Here is a 25,635-nt window from a genome sequence, read left to right on the forward strand (position 1 = left end):
TCCAAAATGTAAAGCGTAAGGATTTTTTTTAAAATATGCCAAAAATAACTAGTAGAGACCTTAGGGGCGTTGTGGGACATAACGTCTAAAAACTCATTTCCCACACGTAATCAAACGTCGAACTCACTCTCTTATTTTCCTAATTTTTAAAATTAAGTGGAGACTCTCTAATCGTGAGAATTAATTAATATTGAAAAAAGTTTAAATAGGCCTATGAAATACTTCATATTATATTAGATTCGACGGGAATGTAATATATGTAGTTGTCTACAAAACCTCGTTTTTTAAACTTAAAATTTTCAAACCTTAAAATTAATTTCCTTCACGTTTTAATTTTTTTTAAAGAGCGTCCCAGATTTTTCAAACAAGTTGATCAAAAAAATTTTTTTTTTTAAAAATTGATAACTGACGATGTGTTCTTAAGATAAATGGATTCTCGATCTAGAATAGAGTAGACCTCTACTTCTTTTCTCATATTCCTCTAGCAATTAGACGTGCACTATACGAAGTTTATGGCGAGGCAATTACGAGGACATCTCGAGCAGGCGACTTCCAATCGATCACTAGCGTGCAACTGCTGTCTTGGAAAAATCTGCGAACGGAGCAAGACGACGAACAAACTGCTGCAGATTTCCAGGATTCCTTCTTTCCGATTTCTCGAAGTCTTGAGGCGTGTTCAAATCGACCCTCGTGATTTCAAATCTTTTAAAGTATGCCTGGAAGTTATATTATGAATTGATTAATTGAATTAATTTATAATAATTTAGCCCCTACACTCTCTGTTTCGGTACAAATCGGTCCCCAAACTCTTTTATCGTCCAATTTTGACCACAAACTTCCAATTTTAAATAATTGTTAGAGAAATGATTGGGGGAGGGAATTAGGCGGCGCAATCTGATTGGCTGAAAAAATAAAATAATTTTTCTCTCTTTTCTCTTTGCTCACAATTTTTTCTTTTTTCTAATGAATGAGGTGATGCTACACCATTCATTCTTTTATCCCTTCCTTCAAATTCTCTCCCCCTATCACTCTTATTTTTAATAATTTTGAAATGTTTTGCACACTAGACTATTTCTTCAAGTTTAATTGGATCCCTAAACTTTATATATGTCCAATTTTAGTTATAAAGTCTCAATCAATTTTTTGGAAATTTCTTAAGCCTTGTTTGGTTCCCTTTTACACCAAACGACCTTAATTTTTCAATTGTAGCCTCTAAATTATTTTAGAAAAAAATCTAATTTTTAGCCTCTAAATCAAGGATGGTTAAAAAAATTTATTTTCTACAATAATAATATTTCGCAAATTTTAGGGCCCGTTTGAAAAATGACCTAACTTTGAGGGCTCATATCTACACCTCGGAAAATAAAAAATTCTAAAGCGGGTCCATACAAATAATTTTGACCACCATGAATTTTTTTTGAATTTTCGGAACAAGTTTGGAAAAACACTTATTTTTGCAGTGTCATATTCGGAATTCTACAGTTCTGAAAATTTCAAACTCGAGTGCAACGTGCTCCTAAAAATATGTTTGACATGCACAATATTTTTTAATGAATTCAAAAAAAAATTGAGAAATTCTTACTTTTTGTGTGTCGTAAACAGGGCTCCAATTACCTCTAATTCTCCTCATTTTCTTATATTCGTGAATTCTTTTTCTACAAGGATTCACCGACTAAGCAAGCAAATAATCAATCAAGATGCAAATAAGCAGATTCACATTGATGTTCACATGTGCCCATAATGAATCCGAGGTTTCATTATATCCTCTTTGTCTAAAAACCTAACAAATGTTTGAGTCATCTTTAAACTAAGAATAAAGTTACCTCTTTTAAATAGAAATAAGACATGATAATAAAAATCAATAGAATTCGAATAGCATGATATCAACCATATCTAAACCTAATGGAATTAGAGTCATTTTTAAACAAGTAATATGGTTAATCCCTTAGCTTAGACACAAGGTTGGGATATTCACAAGCAAAAAAATTGAACTCAAAATGTATTGTAACATACCTTCATACCTTCAGAAAATGCAACGACTATCTATTATATTATATGGAGAGAGAATGATATATTTTTAAAGAGAATATATATAGAGAGAGAGAGGGGGAGAGGAGAGAGAGGGGGAGAGAAGAGAGAGAGATTTTTTCCTAATTATTTATATTGTAAATTAGTTGTAGAGGGTGGTGAGACTAAAAGATAGAACATACATAAAGTTAGAATTTGTAATTAAAACTCTATTAAATTGATTCTCCGAAAGTATGACGTATGATATTTTTGATCCGAACCTGGGTAAAACTCTTGTGTCGTTATTCTGTTTATTATTTTCTTTTACTTTATTGTTCTACATTCATTACGATTGCTATATTTTCCGTTTTTCATTCTTCGGGTGATAGTTTTCACAATATTTTTTTTGTGAAATAACTAAAGTGGCGACTCTTAAAGTCAATTAGTTACTATGTTTCTACATGTACTAATCTAAAATTTGTACGGGTCAACCAAGAAGTTAATGCTGTAGAACTCCACTTTGGTTCATCATCTCTAAGATATCTTACATGGATATATAATAGTCCTATCTACTTTTATGAGATTCGAAAGAAAGGTAAGCAAATGGGTTCTATAATATAACTTCTATAAAAAATTTCTTTCTAAAACAGTGCACGAGTTGTGTCTACCATACAAAATTTTCGTTGTGTCCCCTCCGTGGGTGGAGCACTCGAAAGGATAGGTAAGGTATGGGACAATCTAATTTCAGATCGCACAAATCGCCCTTAAAGACGGGACATTCGAATGGATAAGAAACATACTTATAATAACATATCATTTTGTGTCTAAAATGAGAAAAACTTTTTAAAAAAGAGACAAAAATTAAAGCTGAAGAGACGATGATATAAAAAAAATGTACAACATGATGTTATTTTTCTACACATTGAGGCTCTAACCAATTGGATTGGGTGAGGTATATGAATGTGACAATAGTTCATTTAACTCATTAGTGCAATCTGATATTATGGTCAAGTGAATAATTTTTATTTGATGATTTTTGTTCTTCTTTAGATTATCATGCAGCGAAAAGGATAGCTTGTTTGGGAGATAGATAAAAACATACTTTACTATTTGCTCTTAATCTCTCCAACCAAATGGAAGAAACAAATTCTTGAGAGATTAAGTTTATAAAATATATTCAAATTAAGTTAAACTTAAATATATTTAATTTTAAGCATGAGTTAATTAATAAATTACATTTTATACATTAAATAAAATTTAATCAACTTTTAATCTAGAATTTAAATTTTAAATAAGATATTTGCATAATTAGAATTTGACATTTTACTTTCCTTCTCGTTTTTAAATTCAATAGTTTATCTTCTTACAAAATTACTTTGTCTGAAGTTGGTATATATTATTATCTCATTTTTTTGTCGTGTGTTGTCCCTAGTTTTGAAGGCGGTGTACACGATGATTTCCTTTGTGTGGCTCGAACTCATCCTCGTTGAAAACTGAAAGCCAATGTACAATTCAATTTCGCCTCTCATCTTCTCGTAAAACTGCCGTATCATCAATAGAAATAATTCATTGATTCAAAAGAAACCTGCCAACAAGTTTATGAGTTTAATGCAACATGTCGAATTAGGGTTTGCTTCAGAATAGTTTTATTTTTATTTTTTCAAATAGGTTAGTTTATTTCCAAACAATTTGTATTAATGTTAATTAATAAGGATAATGATAGAAGGTCTTTATTGATTGACTTAGATTATTTAAAAAAAGAATATTTGCTAATCGAATAAGATCACATTCATAAATTTTCATTTTGTCTCTGTTCACAATTGTGTATTTAACTTGAATCCATTAAGTTTGTTAAAGTTTAAAAAAATTCTATAAAAGACCAAATATATCATATTTAATTCTCAATAAAAAATATCATTATCGAATCATGGTTATAAGAAAAGTTTTACTAAATTAACTCAAGTTAAAAACACCAAATATTTTATAAGTAAGAGTCCTAATTTTAGAAAAATAGGAAAGACATGCTAAGCTAGCTCAAATAAAAAAATTGGTTTAAAAGGGGTTATGCCAAGAAAATAAACCAAATTTAACACAAAGTTAGAATTCTAGCAAGTTTCCTCAAAAAGAAAGTAGCTCCAAAAACAAAATTGTTTTAAAATGGAATCATGTAAAACAAAAGATTTTTTCAAAATGGGTTAATTTGAATGCAAAAAAGATGGAGATTTAACCTATCATCATATTAACTAAAACACAAATTCTGTCAAATTACATCTGAGATTAAAATTAAAAAAAAAAAAAAGAGTAACAATGTAAGGGTTGATGACAGTAAAATTACAAAAGAGTACAACAAACAAAAAAGAGTTACTACAATGATATTCTCTCTTTTCCTACTATTGATTGGTTTGATCATCATCCATCATCTCAAAGCTGACTGAAATTATACATACTTTTCCTTTCCTTTCCTTTCCTCTTTTTTCTGCAGATATTTCACCACTTTCCCATATACAGATGGAATTTTTTTGTTTTTGTTTTTGTTTTCAATGATTTTCTTTTGTTGTTGGTGGTTATCTATATGTCAAATAAAAAAGGTGTCTACTATACCTGCTGCTGCTGCTGCTTTTTCTCTTAACGAATGACAACACGGAGTAGACCGGGCTGCGGTTCCGTGAAATCAAGGCCTTCTTCCTCCAGAAGATATCGCTGCACCACAATCGGGAGTCTTGCAGGTGTGGCGCGCACCCCGCGAGTTTGGTTGATTGTTCCTACGCATATATAAACCTGGACCCTTTGTTCGTCAGCTCTAGCCGCGAGTTTCAGTAGAGTCAGTTCTCGATTCAGGATATGTACGGCTTCGTTAGCTTGAAGTCCTTGCAGGTCTATTAATCTTTCGTGAACCCTCCCAGCATTCAATTGTTGATGCTGATGCTGATACTGCATCATCATCTCATTGTTCCTGCTGGAAATATATTGATACCAAGGTTCAATCTTTTTGGGACTTGTTGTTTTATCAAATCATTATACAAAATATATATTAGGAGTATAAAGATTGGATAATGGGTTCTTTAGAACTAATCTGATATAACCCATTGTCCATTCTACCATCATATCATTCAAATCATCGACTCAAATACCAAATTACCCAGAGTTTAAAAAAAAGGCGAGAGGAGAGATGAGAAGCAAACCTCTGGCGGAGAAGAGATTCCTGGACTTTCCCATGGGCAGCCTTCATGTGCAAATTGTGTAATTGTCCTTTCATGCTCATTTCTTTCGCTAAAACCTTGTTACCAATATAGTAAGCCTGCCGTGCCTGTGCATTGCAACATAGTAACCATAAACAAACAACATTTAAATTACAGTGAGAGCCAAACACAAATCTCATGTTCTAAGGATTTATAGGATTAAACCAGAAGTTCACAGGAATGCACTATTTGAATCCTCCCCCTTTTTGCACAACTTTTTTTGAGGAAAATGCCAACTTTTTGTTATTAAAAAGGATGGAAAATGAGGGGAGTTCTGGTTTACAATCAAGGAAGAGGGGAAAAATAACAGCAACAAAGTACAGATAGTTACAACCCTATTTAACTCAAAGTAATCCCATCCTGTACAAATCCATAATAGTTGTTTGTTATCCAATTAAACAATCAACCTAGTTCTTACCTATTTTTCTCTTCCATACTCACTTGGATTAAGATGTTAGAAACAATTTAGAGCAAGATAATAGAAGGCCTAATGTTTGAAGTAATGACAAGCCCAAATAACCCACACATCAAACAAAGCCTTACTGTTTGAAGTTAACATTTGTATCTCTTGTGACATGTCATGTCCAGTTCTGAAACTATCATCTCATCAGCTTAACAATCATGCATCAACTAATAAACAAGGAACTGTTCTTCTGCTCTCTCTCTCTTTTCTTTGAACAAATTCATTTCATTAAAAAGATAAATAAAGAAAATGTTATGTACATCAAAGAATGAAAGCAGAGAAAAGAAAAGAATGGAGGTGCAAAAACCCTTTCACATTGAATCAGCTCATTGCCTTCTCCCACAAACAGGTTAACTGTTTTCTTTTACTCTTTCTATAGTAAAAAGAAATGAGTTCCAAGCAACAAACCTGTTCAAAGTAAGCATTACGTAGGCGTGCATGATCACGAGCTTCCTCTCGCGTCTCAGCATACAGATTCCCTGCCATCTCAACAAATTAAGAGTGTGTACAGGCAGAAGAATTTGTCACACAAACTAAATCGAAGAACATTACCAACTACTGCATCACCAGTTTCCATCCATGAAGGAGCTGCCCGTGGTGAAGTCCGAATTTGAAACCCATCACCAGTTGTGCCCCTAGCCTGCCCGAATAAATGTGGGTAGCTTGATCCCCCAGTAGCATCAGTAGAGGCATTTCTATCATACATGTTAAAAATAATCATTAATAATTATTTAAATAAAAGGAAATAATGATAATAAATAATTATCTTTAACAATACCTCCCTATATTAGAATCGTGGGATAGCATGTTCCTTATTAGTGCTGATGTAGATGCTAAAGCAGCTCTGTCGTGTGCCCTACGATAAACAAGAGGTTGAGCAAGAGTCTCTTCCCCAGAAGTAGAATACCTTCCTGGTGGACTTTCTGCCCCAGCAGCAAGAGAAGGATAATCCGGCATACCAAAAATTGGATCTGAAATTCTTCTCTCACCTTGCAACTGCAGTTACAAATCAAATGGGCTATTAGGACACTGATAAGAATCAAGAAAGTGTTTTACATTTAAGGCAAGGATGGAAAGCAGGGTTACTATTCATGGTTTTCAAACATTAATATGAAGTTCCACAACAATTGCAAGATGAAAACTACATTTTTTGTGTAAAAGAAAGAGGACTGCAGTAAACAACACATGTAAGACAGGATTCAAAATCTTAAAAAAACAAGAATTATAAGGTGTTCAACTTGGATACACAAACTTCATAGCTCTTATCAAGATACTCCAAGGGCCATCATACTCAACTAAACAAATGAACAACCATAGACATTGTATTAATGGAGATAAAATCTAGCACATTGATGTATATCTTCTTAGAGATGTTTGAGGAGGGATTTTTTTCCAAAAAGATCTGATCTTTTGAGAGAAAAAGAAAACTGTTCGACAAGGGATATGGGTTATTTGGGTTTTTGTCCAATATGTCTGTCGAATTGAAGGTGAAAAGACAATATTTCCCTTTGAAGAAATTAAGAAGAAGGGTAGTTTTAGTATTTTAGAATATGGGTATTTTAGTTGATGGTTTGAATGATTTGATTGATGAAGTGGTTCACAATGGGATAACCCTTCATCAAACAAGGCCTAAAGCTCCGTATTCTTATCTCCTGTGGTAGAATTCCAAATCTAATTATGTTCTATAAAGCTTAAGAAACATCATTACATCTGCTTACCTCCATGCAACCATTTTTTCCTGACAAACAAAATTTCTAAAATTATAATGTAATTTGATAACTCAAAGCTACATCAATCCCAGTTGTAAGAAAACATCTTAACATAAAAGTACAATAAAGGGGATTAGAAAAAAAATCAATTTAATGATTTGAAATATTTTTGTGGCTCCGGAATTTGTTAGACAATGAAAAAGAGTCGTGTAAAGAAGATGATTAGTCTGAAATACCTCTCGTTGATTTAGCGCCTCGAATGTCAGGTTCAAATCGCATCCATTAGAAAAATACAATTCTGCAAGGCTATCTGTAGAAACAGTAGGAAATTGTAAAGTCAGGAGCTCAAAAGGACTAACATTTGGCACTTCTACTGTTGCCCGATCAGGCGGGGCAATGGTTGGTCGTCTTAGAGCAAAACTCCCATTGTGAAGAGACCCCTCATTGGAGGTGGAAGGAAGCTGGTCATTTTTCAGGACTGGATCATCCCATGGTTTAGTTGGCAAATTGAACAAGTTAGCAGAAGAAACATCATCAACATATGATGGAGCTGAAGACCTTAATGGTAGTTCAACTTGATCCTTCATAATGAATCTGCTACCCGAGGAAGCTGAGAACCTGGGCAGTTCATGGTTCTCTTGCAAGGACAAATTCGCAAATGGAAGGTCATTAATCACTTGAGGCTCTTCTTGTGCCATTAGATTGAAATCAGGAATAATATCGTCTGGAAGCTGTTGACGCCAGTATCGATGAACTTCGTCATCTGATATTGATGATTCAGATCTATCAAGCACAGATTTTCCCATTGTCTCTGAGCGAGAACTTTGATGGTTTGAACGAATGTCAGCAGTGCTAGTGCTTCCAGGAGACGGTTTATGAGAAAATGGAACGAATTCCACAGCATCTGGGTTCAAAGACTTGAGATAGCTGTTACCAAGAATGCTCCCTTTTCTAGTAGATAAGCTCATTCTTGTTTCTTCTCTGTTTGTCTATCGCTTTTCGCAAAGACGGGAGAAGAGCGCACAATCCGTTAGCCAAATCCTGCAAAGACAATAAATGCACTAGAAGTTAGATAGAACAAGACTGTGTTTGGTTCAAGCGGAATTGGAATTAGGGGTCCAATTCCATATTCTTTGTCTGTTTGGTGACTTAAAATAGGGAACTATAACTGAAATAATAACTCCAATTGAATTGAATGTATGAGTTTTTAAGTTTCCATTTACCTCACTTCCACTTTGGAATTGCAAGTCAATGATTTCTCCAAACATAAGAATTCAATTCCAATCTTATAAAATTGGAATTACAATTACACACATCCAAACATAGAGTCTCTAACTCATTTTGACAAATTAAGAATGACAGTATCACTCAATCATTATTCCCGTAAGCGACAAAAAGAAAATGTATTTTTCTCTATTAGGGCTCAAGAGAGAACCACACGTACGTCACGACAACGGTGACCATCCCATTTGTCCGTTATGGAAACGACAAAGCTAAGAAACAGTAACTAATTAATACAACACACAAGATTTGCAGCAAAAGTTACAACCAAACGTACTAGATGAACACCATGCAAGTTTTGGAATTTAATTGAATTATCACATATGACACATTTAACTAATGGAACGAAAATAATTCAGCCAAATCCACATTTACTATCAACTCATAAGAGAAAAAATGAATACCTAAAGGTACATCAAGCACATAAAACCTAAATTTGCAATTAATACAGATGGAAAAGGTTTATATGAACAGCAATTGAACAGTAAAGTTAAAGTTTCTAAACAATCGTTCCAAACCAAAATCTAAACCATGCAACAAACAGAAATCTAAAACAAAACTTCCTTAAGCAGACATACCAAACAAAGTAACATTTCCCATACATTTCAGAATCCAATAAATCTATCTATCCATCCATCCTTATCTCCAAAAAAACAAAGAAATCCATCTGGAATAACAACAACAAGCCACAACTTTGAATTCCACCTCATGAGGTCAATTCCGATAGATCTCAAGATAAACAGAGCTTCTCAACCACATGCGAAACAAAAGAAACTAATGCTGTTTCAAACTGTACAAAGACTTAGAGATCTGGAAGTGATAGATGAATGAACACAAGCGGATTGATGAAACATAATGAACGGTGTTCATAAACCAGTAGATATATCAAAAAAGAACGAAATACTGAAAAAACAGATTCAGAGAATTGCTTTAACCTGATTTGTAGCTACGATTACCTGTCGATTTGGAGCTCAGATTTCTAGCTAATCCTCGTATCCGTCTTCCTCTTCCTCTTCGAATCCTCCACAGAATATGTATATGTAGAGAGAGAAGTAGAAGAAGAAGCAAACGCAGAAACCCTTCGCCACTCAATTTGACGACCCCTCTTCTCTCTCTATCTATCTCTTTTAGCTTTGCTGACCTCTCTCTCTCTCTCCTTTCTTCAAAGCTCACTAATTACAGTCATATGTGGCTTCCGTAATCATTTAGAGCTGTTTTTTATATAAATTATTTCTAAAAAAATCAAACAAGGCCTTATATTTTTTTATTAGTAAATATATCATAATCAAACTATAATAACAATCATTTTAATATATTTTTTACTATTTATAAACAAGTTAGATATATAGATATTTTTTTTTTGTTAGTTTATTTAAAATAACCTATTTTAATAAAATTAATTGAACTCTTACCTTGAGCTTCAATTTATCGTGAGGAGTCGTGATATTTTCATAAATAATCGGTGTTGAAGTTAGTATCTAATACATTGCTTAAATTTTGACTATGGATGGTATTGGAATTCGATTTGGTTAGAAGGGTAATGCGCGATTTGGTTGGAGGAAGTCTTAACTTGAAGTCGTGAATATTTTAGGTACCAGAGTTGTTTTATTTCTTACGACGGATCGTAAAATTTTCAATAATAAACGTTGATTTATTAGGTTTTTCGTGTTATCATGTTTTTGATTAGGTTTTGTGAAGGGATTACCGTGTATTTTGTTTTTATCTCATATTTTGTTTCGGGTCTAATCATTTATTCGCTTTTTAAGTTTTTCTCTTATCTTGTCGTTTCCTTTTATTATTTATTGCATTGATATTTTTATTGGTTGTAAACAAGATAATTATGACGGCGAGAAATATTTCTTGTAAAAAATTAAGTACACATTATTTTATACAAGTTGTATTGTTTTTTATTTTCTCTATTCACTGTAATATGTTTTTAGAATGGTTGTATTTGTTATATAGTCTTATTTTAGGCTTTGTTTAAAATTTTGAGTTACTTAAAAATAAATATAAAGATGTTTTTGTTTAATTAAAAAATAATTATCTAAATAAAATATTTTTAGTATGTAATATTTTAAAATATTATAAAAAATAAAATAAAATAAAAATATTTTTAGTTTATGATTAGAAAAATAACTCAAATTATGTCAATCAAACAAGGCCTTATCCCAAAAAAAGTATGTCAATTAAACAATCACCATAATAATGTTAACAAACTATATTAAATAAAAATATAAAAGATTCTTATTAAGATTATGATCAATTATCTTTAGATAATGATAATTAATTATTGTAGATAATTATTCATATTTATTTATTATTACTATTAATATTTATTTTATTAACATTTATTACTTTTTGAAAGTAAACAATTAAGTATAAATTTTATAAATATATTGTATAGTCAATTTTATATATTTATGAAAGTTACATCACTACTATAATTTATTATATATTATTTAGTTTATATATCTACTTTGTTTTCACAAAATAAATATGACTTTTAAAAGTGAGATTTAGACTCAACTATAATTTATTAAAATCATTTTAAATATACTTATTTTTTTTTTCTACTTGATTTACATTCATTTTGTCTATAATAATTATGTGAAATATGTTTTATATGAAGTCTATTTTTATTTCTTTTTAAAATTATTTGAAACTGAGTTAATCGTTGCATCAAATTTAAATTTAATGCATCTTCCCTCAATTGGTATCATTTACTTACATTTTTTTCAGTTTTAATACAATTTTATCACTTTGACCCATGTACATCTCAACCCACCAAAAAAAAAAAAAAAAAAAAAAAAAATAGTAAAAAAAAAAAATATTTAAAAATTGGTAAAGAATATTTTATTAAAATTCAATTTTATATATATATATTTTTACTTTTCTTTCAATTTCTTAAGTTTCTATTTAATAGAAGTACACTTTTTATGCTTTTTTTCTACTGAATACCTAAAAATGACTTCTACTTTTGACTTTCAATCTTTTTTAAATATAACTTTAATTGTGAGTGATATCACAAAATATTTTCATAAAATATTAAAATAAGTCCATTTAAAAATTAATTTATATTGATTCATACTCATGTGATAATATATAATAATATGATGTTCAATAAAACTTAAAATTATGTCTGAATAATAAATTTTAAGTATTCAATAAAGATATATAATAACATAGATATATGAATATAAAAAACTGAATTAATTTACATGCAGAAGATCAGATTTTGATAATAAATTCATTCTGATTCAAAACCATTATATATATATATATATATATATATTGAAGTCAAAGTTTGAAAAATATGATAACCACCTGTAGCTAATAATAAATGAAATGAAATAAAAATATTTAAATACTCAAATATAAATATATATATTAAATATATTAGTTAATAAATTATATAATTAGATAAATATAATATTAAATATTAAATAAAAATTAATTGAAAATATTAATATATATTTTCTTTTGATTTGTATATTAGATAATTAATTTATAATTTATTCAAGTAATATATATATATATATATATATATTAGATAAAAAAATGAAAATATGTATATATATAAATAAATATGAGTTTGATGAAATATATATATAAATAAATGATAGTGTGATGGAAAATATATATACAAGAAAATAAGATGATATATATATTTTTATTTTTCATAATTTCTTTAGATCTATTCAGATTCATTCTTCTATTTTAAATTATGTTTAATTAAAGAGAAAGTGCTGTTAAGAGAGAAAATATAAAATCTAATACAATTTTTACTAAAATTTTGTTCAATTTAAAAAAAAAAAAAAATTGTAGTATTTCTTTTTGTTAGAGTAACATACTAATTATTTTCTTCCTTTACAATAAACTAGACATTTTAACTTTTTATTTTTAATATATTTTTACTTAATTTTACATAAATAAGTTGGTCATTTTATCAAACACTACCTATCTCACAATTTCTCTATCAAATCAAATCCAAAGTGTTTCCAAATAGAGGAATTACAAACCAAAACAGTCTAATCCTATGACAAATGTTTACTACAAAACAAAAACCACAATTGGATAGTAATGTAAAAATACACTCATTATCTTACCCTGTTTTTCTTCTTGAGAACAAATCTTATCGGTACGAAGTGAGTAGCGAGCGATGTTATGTAAGCCAATCGGAGAGTTTATCTTGCAGTGGAAGAATAGGCAAATGCACGAAGAACAACACTGTGTTCTCTCCTTCGTACTTGTCCCAAAATATTAAAAAAATGTTTCAGTTTTGTCGGTCACGATTTTGCTAATTCTGCTGATCGATTTTTAGTGAAACCAGTTCATTCTCATGTGGTTGGTTTCTGGACTTTGAAATACTATTAGGAATAGGAAGACATCTTCTGAATCTTTCGGGTAACCTACAGAAAGTCAGATGAAAATGCATATTGGTTGTTGTTCATCATTTTAGGATTATTATAAAATCTATCTATTAACAATATAAAAGATTTACAAAATTTTAATGAGATTTTGAATAGGGTATTTAGCTATTTCTGAGACTTACAAATCCAATCTCTCATAAATTGCTCGACGAACAGATGTGTTGAAGCCATATGCTATTGAGTTGAACAAACCCTGTTATCAGATTTTCAAATAAACAAACATTTAGAATCTATCAGATTTCTCATCCAGATTGAGGCAATTGGGATGTTTTGTTATGCATTTTTTTCCATGATTCAAGAAAATCACAACAATTTAGAAAATAATTTGATCATGATCCAAGAAAATCTCTACACCAAATGAAACAAAAATAATTATACTATAATTTGGATCATAATTTCGAAAATAATTTGTATATAAAATGAAGCAACGATATTTCCATGGGATCATGAGTGTGACATAGATTGTGATAAAATACCAAATAGGCTCATCAAAAAGTTATTAATGTTTTCTCATCCCGATCAGGAATAGAAAACAAAAGTGTTTCCAAATAGGTTAGAGTTTAGTTTAAGAGGTTTATACTCCTTTTTCACAACAACTACACACATTTAACAGAACCCTGTGTAAACCACAGACATTTATAAACAAGACTAGTTTCCACTTTCCACATATATATAGAAAAAGAGAAATTAGGGTAAGATGGTTACCATTAGTGAGGCCATCCCGACATCAAGAACCGAGAGCCAAAATATTTCATGTCTTGGTTCAATGAAATCATGGATTCGGTTGATTGTCCCAAACATCCACGACACTATTAAAATTAGAGGATAATAACCCCACCTGTTCAAAGCCTGTATAAACCAAGAAAAGAGAAGTCTGAATTGAGAAACATAAATATAAAATGGAAGTTGCCAATTGAGAGAACTATGAGCTGCCAAAGAGGATAACTTATAAAGAAATGAAACCATTGTCATGAAATTAGATCTTTGAGGTACTGTCAACCATCTTGATCATACCAAAGATAACACTACAAGGAAGCTAAACAAAATGGCTTGTTTGTTAAATTTTAATTTGAACAGGTACTCTTGGCATTGTGTAACCGCACTAAACAGACATTGAAATATACACAAGATCGAATAATGTTTGGGTCTTGCATAGCAATGGAAAAGAGACAAAAACAGCTTTTACTCAAAATACAACAACAATTAGAGTCAAGTTTCATCACATACTTGGGCAACAAATATGCAAAACCCAAAAACAAAAGTTGTAGAAAACAGGCCACCATTTTGATCGACAAATGAGATTCCTAGGTCAATTCATCGTTTGGTTGGTGTTCCATGGAAGACTATAGACGGAAGGCATTCTACGAAGGTTCATGGTCATGGACAACGTTCATTGCCTGTTGTGCATAGATGCAGAGAAACACACAACAAGAGAGTTCTAAGAGGGTGAAGCCCTACAGGATTGGGTTATCGAAAAACTAAAGAAAATAGCATTTCCTTGAAGATCTACAAATGCACTTTTGGGGCAATGATCTATCTAAATAATATGGCGGGAATGAAATGCTAGACATTTCGACAAGACAAGAAAAGTGCGTTGATTCAGATTAGAGTGTGAAAACAGTGCCCGAACATTACAATCTCACAAAATTGGACGTTGAGCAAAGAATGGAGATTGGATCCCGATCAGATAGTATCCATGACACATGTTTAGGCTAACTTGACGAGTGAAATTTGTGTTTTTTTTTTTTGCTTTTGAAAATGAGAACCTAGTATGTTCGGCGTCTCTCTAAAATTAAATAAATCCTTTTCATTATTTATTAGTTTTTCCTTTTCGACATAAAAAAATGAAGATAGATCACCACATCATTCTGCATACTGAATAACGTAAAGCTACCCTCTTTATATATAAGCCTTGGCAACGTCTGTTAGGTCACTAACAACAAGAATACAATTTTTTATCAGGGATTATATCCTCTACACCCTATCTATTTATCATTCTCAACAAAACCTTGATCTACTCATGACAATGTTCATATAATCATATTGAATATTAAGATGGATAATTACAAACAACAACAATGTTTTCACTTCCCCGTTAATGCAGACATGATTGTTCTTAGAGCTTGTTTGATGTGAGGTTATTTGGAAAACAATCTAGGTTATGAAATCAAAATCTTGTTTGTTGAAAAGTGGTGTTTTTGGTATTAGATTAAATTGCTAAAATGTCCTTTTGTATTTAAAATTTAAACTAAAAAAAATAAGGCTAGTTTATTTAATCAATTAAGTAATTTGATGTGATAAAGTTTTTTTTAAATAACCCAAGATTAAACAATCTCTAATGAAAGGCATACCTTCATGTCTGGTCGTCCATCTGGTTGGTAAAGCCTATTTGACATACCAGCAGCCATCTGAAATATTGTAACAGAATAACTATGATCTCAGCATTCAAATATTTTCAACCAGCAAGAGATTTAAAAGGAAGGAATCCATACACGTGCTACGTTATTCAGCATGCGTATCACTTGAAAGTATGTGATCCCATTGAAAAGAATAGCACCCCAGAGAGGAATATAAAATGTTATGAAGTGAACCGCCTGTGACAACTCAATTCATTAATTAAATTGCAAAACCATAACATATTTCTAGGCACATCTTCTATATACTCACCTTCCCTGTTGTTCCGAGCTGCGTCAGACACCAGGCACCAAGACCCCTTAAATGCCCATGATGATTTCCAATAGATCGTACGACAGTAGTAACTAGTGAAGTTCCTGTACAAAGAAAAAAAAAAGCAACAGAGAATAGGCAAGAAAACCATCCAAGTGTTAGACAACAATTAAGAAAATCAATATTTCTGTCTCCAAAGAAATGCTTACATACCCCAAACATACAAATGGAACATTGGTTCAATATCTTCAACATCTGTTTTGTGTCGAACAACCGTACGATGAAGAGTAAAGGCAATTGTAGTGGTCCACAAAAAAGATGCCACACAGAAGAAATGTGTGATATATCCTTGAGCATAGCAGAATAGTCCTTTAGATGGATCCCTACATAATGCCAGAGAAATCTTTCAGTTGTTCATGGTAAGACATGAGATCTAATAGTGTATGCACTTGAACTTGAGATCTACACACCCAATAATACTGAAGAAACTGAATAACATGTCCTGCACACAAATAAATGCAATAATTAGGAACTGCATTTTACAAGCAATTGAGTAAACTAGGACAAAGAACAACAGCATAAAATCTGATCAAGAGAAGTTTATAGCATTTCAAACAAAGTGTAAATGCATTCACTTATCTCCAGCATCTATTCTCTAAGGATGGTCATGAAAATGACTCAATATCCAATTGATGACATATGATCAGGACAAGCATAGAAGTCCCTAAACCTTCTTTTGACAAAAACTTACTAAGAAAAAGCTTATGACATGCTATGCCAATTCAACATATAACACTGTACAAACAGTAAGTCCTACTGTCTCTTTCATCCACAAAAAAAACCATAAAATACACATTGAACTTCTAAATGCTCAAGTGAAAAAAATAACCTATAATATACCAACAACTGTGTTTCTACATGCTCATCTATTGTCTCCAATATGTAAATCTCAAAGTCTTTCAGAACTATCTTAGAATCTGACAAAAACTCAGTATGAGAGAAAACCCAATTATGAATGATCCTAGTTTAAATTCCTATAAATAGCTTGGCACACTTGTTAATAGCTAGATCAGCACAAGGAATGCATATATCTAGTTCTTACAAATCCTTTAATGTGAACAATGCAACCCAGAAATCGAAAGGTAGCATTCAGCGAAACGCAATAGAAAGAGTAAATTAAGCTTACAGAAAGGGCTAAAAAGAAGACAAGCTTGAAGGAAAACTTGCGGAGGTCCTTGAAAAGGTAGTAGCAGAGAACTATGAATCCTGAACCAAGAAGAGAGAGACTGGAAGTGGCGCTATTGACGGTTGTCAAAATTCGGCGCTCTTCTGACGTCCAATTGCCTAAGAGAGCCTGCACCGTCGCCATATGAAGAAGAAGAAGAAAGTTACTTGATGATGCTCATATTGAAAACTGCAAATCTTGGCTGCTAAGCTATTGATTGATCTTACGCCATTATCAACTATCAAAAGAGAAGTGAACAAATATTTTTATAAGTAAATAGAAAGAACGCAAGATTTCAAATAAGTCGCTTTGGCCGAGTGGTTAAGGCGTGTGCCTGCTAAGTACATGGGGTTTCCCCGCGAGAGTTCGAATCTCTCAGGCGACGGTTTATTTTTTTTTATTTTTAAATGCCTTATCCCGTCTCACGCGAAAGACACGATCATGAGTTCGAATCTCTCATGCGACGGTTTTTTTTTTTTACTTTTAAATGCCTGACGAAATTATCCCGTCTCACGCGAAAGACACGATCATGAGTTTGAATCTCTCGTGCGACAGTTTACACGAAGGACACGATCATGAGTTTGAATCTCTCGTGCGACAGTTTATTTTTTTTACTTTTATGTGACTATCAAACAAGGCTAAAAATAACTTCAAATGCAATATTATGACGAAATTATCCCGCGACGGTTTATTTTTTTTTTATTTTTAAATGCCTTATCCCGTCTCACGCGAAAGACACGATCATGAGTTCGAATCTCTCATGCGACGGTTTTTTTTTTTACTTTTAAATGCCTGACGAAATTATCCCGTCTCACGCGAAGGACACGATCATGAGTTTGAATCTCTCGTGCGACAGTTTACACGAAGGACACGATCATGAGTTTGAATCTCTCGTGCGACAGTTTATTTTTTTTACTTTTATGTGACTATCAAACAAGGCTAAAAATAACTTCAAATGCAATATTATGACGAAATTATCCCGTCTCACGCGAAGGACACGATTATTCTGGACTTTTCACCTGCCTTCCTTTCGCGTGACGATCCTCCCCTTTGCGTTACGCGAATGAAGTGTTTTTGTCAAAAAAAAAAAATTCAAGTGGTCATGCAATTTAATTTATGTGTTGTTTCTGTCTCACGCGAAGGACATGATTATTCTGGACTTTTCACCTGCCTTCTCTTCGCGTGATAATTCTCCCCTTCTCCGTAAGAACTTCTCGTTACGTGAATGAAGTATTTTTATAAAAAAAACAAAATGTGATGGTGAACCCTTTTTTAGGGTCATTTTTTGAAATTTCCCTAAAAACAATCCTTCATAAATCATCTCATCTCATTAGATATATGTCAATCAAATGTTCTACTATATAATTCCAGAACTTAAATAAATCAGAATTATTTGAGTCAAAATTCTCTTTTGATATTTATTTTATTTTGCAGTCTCCAATGAGACTTTAATCTGAATATATTAGTTTGTTTATGTGCCTAAAATTGAGTAAAATATTTCCTAATTGTATTCTAATATTTTTTTAAAATTAGACTCTAAAATAGATACACCTATTGTTAAATAAAATAGTGTATAAAGTAATAAAATAAAACCAAAAAATTAAGTATATTTGGATAAACAAACCTATAATCAACTAAGAAAACAAATGTTCTATACCTTTAGAATTTGTAATCTGTATTTGGGACAAAGTATTTTGATATGTCACTGTTTTTTTATCTTTCTTAATAGAATATGAAATGATTTTTCTTCAATCATCCTCATATGATGTCGGCTAGCATACAATTAGTGTGGCATGTGTTTTGGACTGCCCAACCTCAAAATAGAAAAAAGTGAATGAAAATTTTGGCTACCTCAGTTTGAGTTAAAAAAATTATTTTTAAGTAAGATTTGAACATGTGATCAAATAAAAATTCTCAATTTACATCTTGGACCATTACACTAAACCTTTTAGGTTTAAGAAACAATTAAATTTAATTAAAACCTTTTTTTTGCGTTAAATGTAGGGGTGAAAGAAATTACCGTTATTATAGGTATATCGAAAATACCGTACCGTAATATATTGAAAATATCGATTTTTAAGGTATACCGAAAAAATATAAGGTATGATAGCGATACCGAAATTATTGGTACAATAAAGTACGAAATTTTTAAAATTTTGGTATATAAGGAAATAATTAAATAAATATGATATTAATTTAAGTATATAGAAATATAATTTTTGAATAATATTAAAATATAATTATAATAAAATATTATTCAATATACGCAATTTCTATCTACTGATGAGATTGAAAAAAAGATCCAACCAAATTTTCAATTTTTTCGAGTGTTGGAAAGAAAGTGAAATTTGGTATTCAATCCTTTCAATTATTGTTAAAGATATTTTTACAATCTAATCATTAACGGTTGTTAGTGAGTCTGTTTCAACTTTAATAAAAGAATAGTGGTTATTTTTAAAAGTAATTTAAGTCATAAAATGGTTGAAACATTGGTTTGCGCAAATGATTGACTAAAAGGAAAAAAATTGATCTTATAAAAATATCTTACCGATGATGATGAACTTGAATTTTAAAAAAAAAAATAAAAAAAAAATTAAAAGAGTGATTTTGTTTATTAATTAAGTCTAAATTAACTAATATTTATTATTAATATTATTATCTAACCTAAATTGTATTATCAATTTATAAAACAAATTTATAGATACAAATGAATTTCACTCTCTCGTTTCCATTTTAGTATAACTTGAAGATTATACTTATGTTTATTCTTATTAACTCTATTTTTTTAACTAACTTTAATTTATAATATTTGATAGTTTTTATAAATGTTGGATTTTAAAACGAATATTTTAATTTATGATAAATTTGTTTTTTAGTTTTGTATAACGTTTTTGTATTAATTATATTAAATTGATTTTTTTTAAGTTAATATATTTTTTAGGTATAAAAGATATAATATCGATATCGTACCTAAATTAAGATATACCGAAATTAAAGTAAGGTAAATGTATGATTTTTTTTTGTATACCGAAATTAAGGTATACCGAAATTAATGTAAGGTAAAGATATGTATTTTTTATATACCGAAATTTTTGATAAAATATAAGGTATGAATAAAACATTAAAGTATACTGTAGTACACTGACCCTGCATATACTTGTTTCAAAATAAATAAGAAACAATGTATTTTGAGTCAAAATTTATCAGAAGACTGATTCGCATCGCGGCTCTCTACTCTAAATCATTCCGAAGTAAGTTACGGGTCTAGCTCAGCTCTAAGCCTAGGATAGGACCTTGTCCAGGAACCAATCTTTTATTTTCCCTATCTGATGATTATCATGATGCCTGAACTGGTAGAATCCCTACTAATCACCGATGTTGGTGCCTTTTCTGCTCTTGTCGGAGTAGCTACTCTTGGTGCTTTTGTAAAGGCATAGCGTAAGGAAGCTTTGCTTCTTCTTATTCATCTGGGGCCTTTTGTCTGTACCAATCTCAGGATAGAGCTTTGTTGTCGATCGCCAAATGTAATTTGCGACAATCTCTGAAACCTGCTCATGGCTAGAATAAGACAGCTTCGAAGACGAATAATGTTATGCCCCACTTTATCTTTTCTTTGTCTCCCACCCATTTTTTTTTCCCTAAGAAGAGGGGCTTATTTTATTCGATTTCCTGCTTCGAGTGAGTTCCACCCAATGGTATCCCACCAATGGTGTTAAGGTATTCCTTCCAAACGTCAGAGTAGGAGTTTCCTGGCCCAGGGCTTTTACTGTTAACATTTGAATTTCCCCAATCAACCTTGATTGAATATGTTTACTCTTTTTTTTTAATTGACTAACGGGACTTCTGAGGTTCGGAGTTTACTAGTGGAAGACCATAACTCGTTTAGTCGTAATCGTAATTCTATCCGTTATAGGGGGTCTTGCTGCATAAATATGGGTCGCCGGAGAGTGATAGGCGACGCAACACGTCTCCTCTTTGGCGTGGTGTTCAGAACGTTTGGAGCAAAATGCTTGAGGGGGTCCTCGGTAATGGATCCAAGGGTGACTGAACTAGCGGGCTTAAAAAAGCGCTGTTGCCCTGTCTGCTATGGTGAAGTGACAGATGCTTTCCTATAGTATAGTAGGAAAAAAACAGGTGGGAGCGAGCGAGAGCAAAGTTTTTTCGGAACCCGGTTCAAGCCATAGTAGGTAAAAAGGCTAGTGGTTGCTTGACTTCCTTACCTCGGGGAGGTTGAAAAAGCTGCTAAAAAGAATCGTTTTTCTTTTCTCTTGCGACCTTGAGGCAATCTTAAGACGAGAAAAAAACAGCGCTTACCTCTATTCTGGCTGAATACAGAGATGTTTTTGTATGGTCTTATGCTACCGGTCCCGATTCATCCTTGGTAGAGTAGCACTGCTTGGTTGTACGGTCCGATGAAAGGACGGTATTGCAGGACTCCCTGTCCTTTAGGCATGCATCTCTTCTGCTTGCGGGCAGCTCGAAAACCTGACTTCCACAAGCAGAGTCAACGAGTATAGAAGAGCGCGTCTATACGTGTAGTGTGGTGGTTGGGCCTACCCACCCTATTTGTTCCATGATCTATGGGTCTACTGGAGCTACCCACTTCGATCAATTAGCTAAGATTTTGACCGGATACGAAATCACTGGTGCTCGATCTAGTGGTATTTTTATGGGGATTCCGATAATATAATCTTTCTCTCCTATCTCTTAGCAAAGACAAAAAGACGGGGTTTGAAAAAGTTGTACGATTGAAAGGCGGAGAAGCTAAAAAGTCACTAAGCAAAAAATCCCGACTTTCCTCAACCGGGCTGATGAGGCCTGCTATGACAAGGCCGAAATTAAGGTATACCGAAATTAATGTAAGGTAAAGATATATATTTTTTATATACCGAAATTTTTGATAAAATATAAGATATGAATAAAACATTAAAGTATACTGTAGTACACTGACCCTGCATATACTTGTTTCAAAATAAATAAGAAACAATGTATTTTGAGTCAAAATTTACCTTCCCATAGTCCTCTATTTGACTTCACAAACATAAACATGTAACAAAAATGATTGGATTTTAATTATTAAATATTATTTATATATATATATATATATATATATATATATATATATATATATATATATATATATATATATATATATATATATATATATATATATATATATATATATATATATCATTAATGATTTTACAACTTTCTAGAGGATTTGAAAAAAATTAAATTAGTATGGTTTTTTTTTCAATGATTCCTATATTAAAATTAAATAAATGAGTAGTTAAGTAAAAAAACAAATATGACAGAACCATAATAAAAATCAATAACAAAAGATAAATTAATAAGTGAATTATTTGATTTTTTTCTATCGATATATGTATATATTTTTGTTTGAAAAATCCCTTTAAATAAATTAATATATCATAATCACAATCATCTCAATGTTTAAAAGAATAAGTCAATTATTATAATTCAATTTAGTGTCATAAAACAAGATAAAATATTCTTATACAAATTCCATAAGACAACATATGCATATACAGTTACATAGGGTCCTTCATATTTATATAGCCTCATTTTTTAATATTTAATAATATTATTAATTATATATTATATTATTAATCTTATTTTTTTTCTTCTTTAATATTAAATATATATTATAATATATATATATCATTTTTTTAATTTTTTCTTTTGGTATTATAATATATTAATTATTTATCATTTTATATTATTAATTTTTTTTAAATAATAAAAAAATTATTTATTATTTTAGGAGACTCAAATTTAAATTTGTATTGACCCAAAATTCTAAAGACATGCCCTGCATACCGCATACCACGATAAAAATATTTAGTGTAATTATTTAAAAGATAAAAATAAAGACATATAACCTTATTATATATATGATATTTCACCTAAAATGTTTTTTTTTAGATCTTAACAGTTTTCTTGGTTATAATTTTGGTTCCGCCTATTTTAGTATATATAGTCTAATAAATAATATACATTATGCAATTTATTAAAATATATTTTGTCCCTCAAACTGCATTTTTTTAAGGGATCAAACTAGGCCTACTTATAGATAAAAAAAGCAAAAAAAAAATAAATAAGGCCTACATCTATATCTAGAGCTTGTTTGATCTTGAGTTTATTCAAATTTTCGGTAAATTTTTTGTTTGACTAAATTTAAAAAAAAAATGTTTTTTAAAGTTAAATGACCATTATACTTTTTTTTTTTTTGTATAAATTTTGAGAGAGAAAATATTGAAAGAATTTTATTGCTCGCACTTTTTCGGTACATAAAAAGTTTAGTTTAAATAATAAAAATTATATTTACAAGAAATGTTTAAACAAATTAAAATCATATGAATTATAATTGATTTGTCAATCAATAGAGAATCTTCAATCAATTATTCCAATTGAGTTGTGGCAACAAAAGCTGAATATTCTCAACCTCTTTAAGAGTCAAGTGCCAAGAGCCAAGTGACAAGTGCCAAGAGTCAAGAGTCAAGAGCCAAGAGCCAAGAGCCAAGAGCCAAGAGCCAAGAGCTAAGAACTTTTCCCAAGTGAAATTTCGAAGAAATATGTGACAAGTTGGGTACTCTCAATATCCTTTATCTAACTTGAGGGGAAGTGTAAAATTACATCTCTATCATCCTTAGAAAGAAATATGGAAAATCAAACAATTCTGAGAATGAAATGTTAATAGTAGCAAATCAATTAGTCTAACTGATTTGCTACTAATAACATTTCATTCTCGGATTAACAAATCAATTAGTCTAATTGATTTGCTACTGATAACATTCCATTTTGGAATTGTTTGATTTTTCATATTTCCTTCTAAGGAAGATAGAGAGATAATTATACACTTCCCTCAAGTTGGGTAAAGGATATTGAGAGTACCCAACTTGCCACATAGTTCTTCAAAATTCCACTTGGGAAGAGTTATTGGCTCTTGGCTCTTAGCACTTGACTCTTGACACTTGTCTCTTGACACTTAACACTTGGCTCTTGACACTTGACTCTTGTCTCTTGACACTTGTCACTTGACTTTTGACTTTTAGCACTTGGCTCTTGATCTGGCTCGTGCAACTCTTAAAGTGAAAGATTTGCTAATTTTTGGACTGATGAAATGTTGGAAGAAATCCGTCGAAACATAAAGACGATGCTCGATACATATTTGAATGAAGTGTAGTTTCGAAACGATGAAACTGTCAAAAAAAAAAAAAAGAGAGAAAAAAATACACTAGGATTTGTGATAAATAATTTTAAAAGAAATGAGATTATAGAATCATTTGAGTTCTCATCCAATGACTATTTACACCATTGGAGGGGGCAACGGAAAATTGCGAATCGATTTCTTCAAAATGGAAAAACCCGCTCTGAAACCATGTAGAAATTTTGAGAGAAAAAATATTTAGAAAAATTTGTTGCTTACATTTTTTCAATAAATAAGAAGTCTAGTTTAAATAATGAAAATTATATTTATAATAAAGGAAATGATTTAAACAATAAATCAATTAAAATCATATGAATTTTAATTGATTTGTCAATTAACGAATCTTCAATCAATTAGCAAATCAATTAGTCTAATTGATTTGCTACTGATAACATTTCATTCTCGAAATTGTTTGACTTTTCATACTTCTTTCCAAAGAAAATAGAGATAATTCTACACCTTTAAATATATAAGATAGAAATATGAGAAAGAATATATATATATATATATAAAATATTTTAGGCCTAGTTGAAATATAAGTTATTTAAATAACCTGGTTAATAATGTTATAGTTATTTGGTTAATCTATTTTTTTTTTTTTTAAATAATGATTAATGATAATTTTAATGAGTTGATAATGATAATTTTGATGAGGTAAAAGATTTTTTTTTTTTATTTTTAGCGGATATTAATATATATAGATAAAATAAAAAATTTAAAATATTTGATATTTTAGTATGTAATAATAAATTTAGGATGTAATGAGTGAGAATATGATTGATGGGATGAGTTTTGATTTTTATTATTCAAATAACTCAAAGCTTTAGGTTTGTGGGTTTGTCTCAAATGAGTTAGGGGGGTTATCTCAAAATTCAATCATCAATTTATATATTTTTATTAATCAAATTAATTAATTCATTAAATAAAATACCAAATTATTCTTATTTAAATATTTTATTATTTATTAAAGATAAGTGTATTTAAATAATATATACATAAAAAAAATCATTTTTTTCCAAATTATATCAAACTATTATTTTTAACTCAGTATTTACCTCCAAATAACTCATATCAGACCGAACTTTTAATGTTTTTGTTGGATAAAATGAATGATGGAATAAATAAAGTGAAATAAAAAAAATATTAAATGTTGGATAAAAAAAATGAATATCAAACAAAGTCCTTAAAAGTAGTTGACCAGGGGACAAGACAAAATTAACTTGTCTCCTCTTTGATTAAGACATTAATTCTTCATATCCTCCAATTAATAATATTGATTTCTTGTGTAGTTTAATAAGTGCCGATCTTAGATATGGGTTTAAACTAATTAGTTTAAGCCAATTGGGTTGGATTTTAATTAATCAACTGAACATCAACTTAAGT

The 25,635-nt window shown here is 30.6% G+C and overlaps 2 protein-coding genes and 1 non-coding gene across 7 annotated transcripts; 1 reads left to right on the forward strand and 2 right to left on the reverse strand.

Annotated features, from left to right (window-relative positions):
- Positions 1–4,540: 4,540 nt before the first annotated feature.
- LOC124931580 (polyadenylate-binding protein-interacting protein 7-like) lies at positions 4,541–9,709 on the reverse strand. 5 transcript variants are annotated; one of them, XM_047472080.1, is made up of 7 exons: positions 9,656–9,709; positions 7,655–8,459; positions 6,488–6,705; positions 6,262–6,413; positions 6,118–6,188; positions 5,190–5,314; positions 4,541–4,963 (listed from the first exon to the last, which is right to left on the reverse strand). In XM_047472080.1, the coding sequence occupies exons 2-7, from the start codon at positions 8,384–8,386 to the stop codon at positions 4,633–4,635; spliced, it is 1,629 nt and encodes a 542-aa protein (XP_047328036.1). In that variant the 5' UTR covers positions 8,387–8,459; positions 9,656–9,709; the 3' UTR covers positions 4,541–4,632. The 5 variants fall into 5 exon arrangements, with proteins under 5 accessions (XP_047328036.1, XP_047328040.1, XP_047328038.1 ...); XM_047472084.1 differs by lacking the exon at positions 9,656–9,709 and having other exon boundaries at positions 6,277–6,404; XM_047472082.1 differs by lacking the exon at positions 9,656–9,709 and having other exon boundaries at positions 6,262–6,404.
- Positions 9,710–12,645: 2,936 nt separating this feature from the next.
- Positions 12,646–17,232, reverse strand: LOC124931236 (G-protein coupled receptor 1-like). Its single transcript, XM_047471661.1, has 9 exons — positions 16,983–17,232; positions 16,267–16,298; positions 16,010–16,179; positions 15,797–15,900; positions 15,622–15,723; positions 15,481–15,537; positions 13,835–13,978; positions 13,252–13,322; positions 12,646–13,108 (listed from the first exon to the last, which is right to left on the reverse strand). The coding sequence occupies exons 1-9, from the start codon at positions 17,163–17,165 to the stop codon at positions 12,997–12,999; spliced, it is 975 nt and encodes a 324-aa protein (XP_047327617.1). The 5' UTR covers positions 17,166–17,232; the 3' UTR covers positions 12,646–12,996.
- Positions 17,233–17,324: 92 nt separating this feature from the next.
- TRNAS-GCU lies at positions 17,325–17,406 on the forward strand. The gene has a single exon. It is a non-coding gene; the product is annotated as a tRNA-Ser (tRNA).
- The last annotated feature ends 8,229 nt before the right edge of the window (positions 17,407–25,635 follow it).

The sequence above is a fragment of the Impatiens glandulifera genome, chromosome 3 (genome assembly GCF_907164915.1).
Source record: "Impatiens glandulifera chromosome 3, dImpGla2.1, whole genome shotgun sequence".
Classification (NCBI taxonomy): domain Eukaryota; kingdom Viridiplantae; phylum Streptophyta; class Magnoliopsida; order Ericales; family Balsaminaceae; genus Impatiens; species Impatiens glandulifera.

What these genes read in the sequence shown, in the direction of transcription:
- LOC124931236 (XM_047471661.1), bottom strand. Translation starts at nt 17,165, where the DNA reads ATGGCGACGGTGCAGGCTCTCTTAGGCAATTGGACGTCAGAAGAGCGC. An exon ending in AGTTTCTTCAGTATTATTGG is followed by an intron (nt 16,180 to 16,266) that starts GTGTGTAGATCT and finishes GGCATTATGTAG; the next exon opens with GGATCCATCTAAAGGACTAT. An exon ending in TGCTGAATAACGTAGCACGT is followed by an intron (nt 15,538 to 15,621) that starts GTATGGATTCCT and finishes ACAATATTTCAG; the next exon opens with ATGGCTGCTGGTATGTCAAA.
- LOC124931580 (XM_047472080.1), bottom strand. Translation starts at nt 8,386, where the DNA reads ATGAGCTTATCTACTAGAAAAGGGAGCATTCTTGGTAACAGCTATCTC. An exon ending in CACGATTCTAATATAGGGAG is followed by an intron (nt 6,414 to 6,487) that starts GTATTGTTAAAG and finishes TATTTTTAACAT; the next exon opens with GTATGATAGAAATGCCTCTA. An exon ending in GAATCTCTTCTCCGCCAGAG is followed by an intron (nt 4,964 to 5,189) that starts GTTTGCTTCTCA and finishes ATATATTTCCAG; the next exon opens with CAGGAACAATGAGATGATGA.